Source organism: Musa acuminata, chromosome BXJ1-6 (genome assembly GCF_036884655.1).
Source record: "Musa acuminata AAA Group cultivar baxijiao chromosome BXJ1-6, Cavendish_Baxijiao_AAA, whole genome shotgun sequence".
In the NCBI taxonomy this organism is placed as follows: Eukaryota; Viridiplantae; Streptophyta; class Magnoliopsida; order Zingiberales; family Musaceae; genus Musa; species Musa acuminata.
The window spans coordinates 42,457,597-42,463,448 of NC_088332.1; the positions used below are offsets into that span (position 1 = coordinate 42,457,597).

At 39.5% G+C, this 5,852-nt stretch overlaps 1 protein-coding gene across 1 annotated transcript; it reads right to left on the minus strand.

Annotated features, from left to right (window-relative positions):
* Positions 1-506: 506 nt before the first annotated feature.
* On the minus strand, positions 507-2,417 carry LOC103989873 (cytochrome P450 81Q32-like). The gene is made up of 2 exons (XM_009408818.3): positions 1,418-2,417; positions 507-1,332 (listed from the first exon to the last, which is right to left on the minus strand). Exons 1-2 carry the CDS (start codon positions 2,339-2,341, stop codon positions 718-720), a joined length of 1,539 nt encoding a protein of 512 aa, XP_009407093.2. The 5' UTR covers positions 2,342-2,417; the 3' UTR covers positions 507-717.
* Between the last annotated feature and the right edge of the window lie 3,435 nt (positions 2,418-5,852).

Genomic DNA, 5,852 nt, shown 5'->3' on the forward strand with positions numbered 1-5,852 from the left:
TTCACTAATTTGACCCTTCTTCTTTGTCTTGCCAAGTTAATCATCGACAATGATTGTTAAGGTATATTTTAATTCATCAACTATCTAATGATGAATGTAGAACCATAAATGATACTTATTCTTGTCGTTTCAATCATCCGCCCTTAATAATAAATTCATATTTAATAATTTTTTCTTCTTATCATTTCAATTATATAAGTAATAAATCATGAACCTCATTTAACAATAAATACATACTTTTTTTTATCCATTTTTCATGAGCATGGTGTATCAACACAACCAAGAAAAAATTATGATTGTTATTTTCTCTTTCTCAAGTTCAAATATCCAAAGTTTATCTATGGTTTTTTCCTCAACTTTTATATGCATTTTACTTATCATAGCTCTAGAGCAGCTTAAAAAGCTTTTCGGCATCTCGATATATATATATATATATATATATATATATATATATATATATATATATATATATATATATATATATATATATATTCAGGCAATAAATATGTAAAAACACCAATATTATTTGTCGAGCAATTTTATATTGGTGGTAAAAGATATATCTACTACATATCAACTCACCGCCACAGAGCTTACTAACTAGCCAGTGTCATGCATGCTGCTTTCTGCATTGTCTTCTTTATCATCTGTGGTTCAACCCTGGGATCAAGTGCGAAGCTAGTACTTATCCTGCGGCTTAGATGACACAAAGCTGACCTAAAGCTCCGAGAGGAGATGAGCCAAGCTTGGGCGTGGATGACACGTCGCTTCAAGAGGCACAGCTTTGGGCAGTGAGAGGCCCGACCCTTCGGCCATGTCCACCTCATTGTCGCCGACTCTGCCCCACTCGAAGCACTGGATCAACGTTCCCAGCACCAGCCCCACCATTCTCGCCGCCAGCCCTTCCCCGGGACACTTCCTCCTCCCCATGCCGAACGGCGCCATCCACTTCCCTTCTCCCTTCCCACCATCGAACCTCTCCGGCATGAACCTCGCCGGTTCGTCCCACGTCTTGGGGTCCCGGTGCATGGCATAGGCGTTCACCAACAGGATCGTGCCCCGCGGGACGTGGAAGCCGCCGACGACGCACTCGTCGGACGACTCGTGCGGCACCAGGAGAGGGCCTGCCGGGTACATCCGGAGCGTCTCGGCGACGACGCAGTGGAGATAGGGAAGGTTAGGCAGGTCGGACTCCTCGAGCAAGCGCCCGTTGCCAACGCGTGCGTCAATCTCGGCTCGCGTTTTGTCCATCGCAATTGGATGGTCGAGCAGAAGCGACATCGCCCATTCGATTGTAATAGCCGTCGTATCCGTTCCAGCTGATAATAAGCTCTTCGGAGAACGTTGAAACGGGAAGAATCAGCATCACACCATCATCAAATAGACAAAGCAGAAGCTCAGATTTAGAAGAACTCACTGAAATAAGTGATTTGATGATCTGATCCGAATTGTTCTCAGGATCCGTCTTCTGCAACGAGAGGAGATCACTCATCGTCGTCTTCTCCTCTTTAGCCTCAGTGGTTGGACTCTCCTCGCTGCCCCTGGTCCTGAGCTCATCGATTAGTTGCTGCAGGAACTCGTCCCTGACCCTGTGCAGTCTCCTCAACTTTCGCCTGACTCCACCGTAATCGACCCACCTCAGCAGCGGAATGAAGTCACCGACGTTGGACGCGCCGATCAACGCTAATATTTCCTCCACCGTGACCATAAACCTCTTCGACTCTTCCGACACCACTCCCTCCTCCCCGGAGTACCTCTTCCCCGCGATCGTCCGCATCAGGACGTTCATCGCAAGCTGGAACAACCTCGACTTGAGCTCCACCTTGGCCAACCCATCGGCCGGGGCGTCGCACGCCCGAAGCAGTTCCCGGGCCATGGAGCGCACCTCGTGGGCGCGAGCGTCGGACGAGGACCGGAGGCGGTGGGAGGAGAGGACCTCGACGGTGGCGATGCGGCGGAGGTTACGCCAGTAGGGGCCATAGCTGGCGAAGACGAGGGTGTCGTTATTTTTGTACGAAAGGTACTTCCTGGAGGGGAGGCTGGGGCGGTTGGCGAAGGTGATGTCGTGGGTGGTGAAGCACTCGTCGGCAGCGGCTGGGGAGGCGACGACGAGGACGGGACGGGCGCCGAAGCGGAGGAGCAGTACAGGGTCGTGCAGGGCGGTGAGGCGGGCAAGGCAGCGGTGCAGGGGCTTCCTGCAGAGATGCAGGTGACCTATGAAGGGGAGGGAAGGAGGGCTTGGCGGTAAATTCCTCTTGTTGTTCTTCTTCTTCGTGGAGAAAAGGAAATGGAGCAAGAGGATTAGCACAAGGAAGAGGGTGAAGGAGAAAGGTGCTTCCATTGTAGGCAGCGGTATGTTTGTGTGCGTGTGTGGAGAGAGCGAGGATGTAAGGTATTGTTAACGTGGCTGGCGAGCACAAGGCTAATTATATATTAGTTAGAGTCCTTATATTTAAGAAATTTATATTTATATATAAATAGTTATAAAAAATAAGATATTTAATCTCATTTATTATGACACTATCAGTTTTATTGACGAGAGATACATCATGTTCAAAATTATCGATTTTGCTAATGATAGCACCATCTCGAGTCACCCTGCTTTCACCATCTAAGAAAGTTCGTCTATCTCGCCCATCCTATTAACGCTCTCTTCCAGTCCCAGCCCAACTCTCCCCAACAGTAACTCTCTATGTCCCTTTTAATTTTTCATCACTTGCTCTTCCAGCTAGCCATTAATGTCTGGAGCTTGTTGTCATTGATCCTCGGGCGCTTCCATAGTTTCTCGCTCTCTTATGAGTTGCCATAGTTAGGAGGGAGCTAGTGGTAGTCAACAAAGAATGGTTTACAAACGAGAGACTTCGTAAGTAGGGCAAGAGCAGATCGCTGCTATTGTTGCGATTGCTATTGCTGTGAGGGCACAGGCGTTCCCTTCGTTCTCCTTAAGTCCACCCTTCGTTCTCCTTAAGTTCATTGGCAGATCAGCGAAGGCAGCGAAGGCTACCGCGGTGAGGAAGATGAGGATTGACTGTGGAGTTCTCCTTAAGTCCATCGACTGTTGGCAGATCAACGAAGGCAGCGAAGGTTACCGCGGTGAGGAAGATGAGGATTGGCTATGGAGCCTCTTAGGAATGTGACTATAGCGGCGTTGGTCGCTGACCGAAGACAAAAGACAAGGGCAAAGCTTCGCAAGAGCGAAACTTTGCTTTTCTCAATTACTGAAGAAACTTTATTGAAGAAGTGAGGATTTCCCTCAACAAAATAGTGGATTTTCCTCAATAGAATAGAGAGATTTCCTCATATAGTTAGGGAGATATTATCTTCTATCAATGGTATCCTAAGTCTAGCACCATAGGATCCATGCCTAGCTTGTGGTGCTTCTCCTTGCATGCGCTAAGTCAAAAGGAATGTCGAATGGTGTTCATGATTGATGGGCACAATAAGAGAAAAAATTCACTATAGTCTATGTAGCCTATGATGTAGTAGTGATTAACGTGTGGGTCTACTTGCCCCGACATGACGTGGGAGCACAACAAATATTGCGGGTTTGTGCACAGCGCATTCGGCATCCTCGACAGCTTTCACATGACGATGTAGGCATAGTTCTTATGGATTGTGAAGACCTTCGATGTGGTTGTTTAGAGGTGAGGCAACGTAGAGGAGGAAAAGTTAGTGAAGGTGGAGTACTAACATATGTACATGGTCAACGAGGACCGGAGAATGTGCATATGTCCTAAAAAGAGTAGATGGAGGTGCTACATACACGAAAAAATCAATGTCTGAAATGATTATTTTATCATTAGTAAAATCGATAATTCTAAATGTGTTGTCTCATGTTATATCTTCCGTTAGTAAGTCACGATGTTAGAATAAATAAAATTAAATATCTTATTTTTATAATTATAAAAAATATTAATATAAATATTTAAATTTTAAAACGAAAATACTAAGAGGATAACTACAAGGGCACAAGAACATGAGCTAACAAACAAAATTTTCTTCAATCAACTTCCCAACACCTACTGTTGCGTCAGTACCCAATCAGTCTTTGTCGGAGGGAGAAATCTTGCTGGGAGCTTCTCATGATTGGTGAGGCGCAAAAGTAGGAGGGACACAAGAGAGAGAAAGACGCTTTGACACGAATTGTGCCGCATCTCCCAAAAATCACCAGAGTTTCTCAAATTTTAATGTTTTTTATTCCTGCTCTCTTTTTTCTTATATGTCCATATTGCCCCCAAGTATGCAGTGCCTAAATTTCATTTGTGCCCACTCATTATTGCACTCATGTCCATATCATCTCAAATTCATAATTTCATTTATCTACGGTTTCTATGTCATAAAAAAAATAAGTATTCAATTATATTATCTTTTACTGTAACTTCTTTTCACTTCAAATCCCTTTTGGCTTTCTATGTGACCCTTACAATTGAATGTATGGTTATTTATGTTAAAATATTTGGATTTGTTTGTTTATGAGTGAATGAGCATCATTAACTTTATGTCCATATCATTCCAAATTCCTAGATTGCATGGAAAAATAAATAAATGAGCGTGTGAATAGTAAGTTACAAATTTTTTTAATGTAGTTATATTTTTATAATTAAATAAAAAACATTATAACTATATTTAAAATTCGTATCGCTTGAAATCAAAGTATTAGTGAACTATTAGTTTAAACGCATTTAGTTTTATGTTGATATTATTGCATCTGTGTAATATTTTACTTTTGTGGGGACAATCTTCTTCTGGATGATATATCCTTGGTCCTCCATGATATTGATAATGTAAGTAAATGTGTTTTACCTTCTTAGTTGTCATACCTATAAATGATAGAGAAGTCGATAAATGACAGTGAAGACAACAACCTCGTGTTAGAGTCTAACCATTCTGACCTATTCAGAATTGATTTTAATTACCTCTGTTTTTCATTTAAAATTCATGATTCATCTGAAAATGAATTGGCTAGCAAAAGATAGTATAAGAAGTTGAAGTATACATTGACCATATATATATATGTATATATATATATGTATATATATATGTATGTATATGTATATATATGTATATGTATATATATGTATATGTATATACATATATATACATATACATATATATACATATACATACATATATATATATACATACATATATATATGTATATATATACATATATATATATATATACATATATATATATATACATATATATATATATGTATACATATATATATATGTATGTATATGTATATATATATATATGTATATATATATATATATACATAAATAAGGATATGTATGACAATTCTGTCAGAACAACAAACACGATGGTTGAATATGACATTAGTTTTGATGGGGATAAATGGTATAACATTAAAGTCTTGCTTCCCTATCAAAAATGATAAATTAAAAGTAATAGGTAAGCAACGAACCTCCCTTAATAATAAATTCATATTTAATAATCTTTCTTCTTCTCATTTTAATTGTAGAAGTAATAAATCACAAACCTCATTTAACAATAAATATATACTTTTTTATCCTTTTTTCATGAGCATGGTGTATCAACAACCAAAAAAGATTTTGGTTGTTATTTTATCCTTCTCAAGTTTAAATATCCAAAGTTGATCTATGATTTTTTTTCCTCAACTTATATATATACATTTTAAACTTATATTTATCATAGCTCTAGAAAATTTTAAAAAGCTTTTCAACGTGTCAATCTCCTATAATTTTAAAAAGATAAGCTATACAATAATTATGATTTACTTATAGAAAGATCACTTTCATGGCTAAAATAATTCTTTAATTATGATCACTAATAATAGTTAAGTTTTCATAATTAATTTATATATTTT

Excerpts from the sequence above, each read along its gene's own strand:
- LOC103989873 (XM_009408818.3), bottom strand. The coding sequence starts at position 2,341 with ATGGAAGCACCTTTCTCCTTCACCCTCTTCCTTGTGCTAATCCTCTTG. Across the intron at positions 1,333-1,417 it reads TCATCAAATCACTTATTTCA|AGCTTATTATCAGCTGGAAC; the intron begins GTGAGTTCTTCT and ends CGTTCTCCGAAG.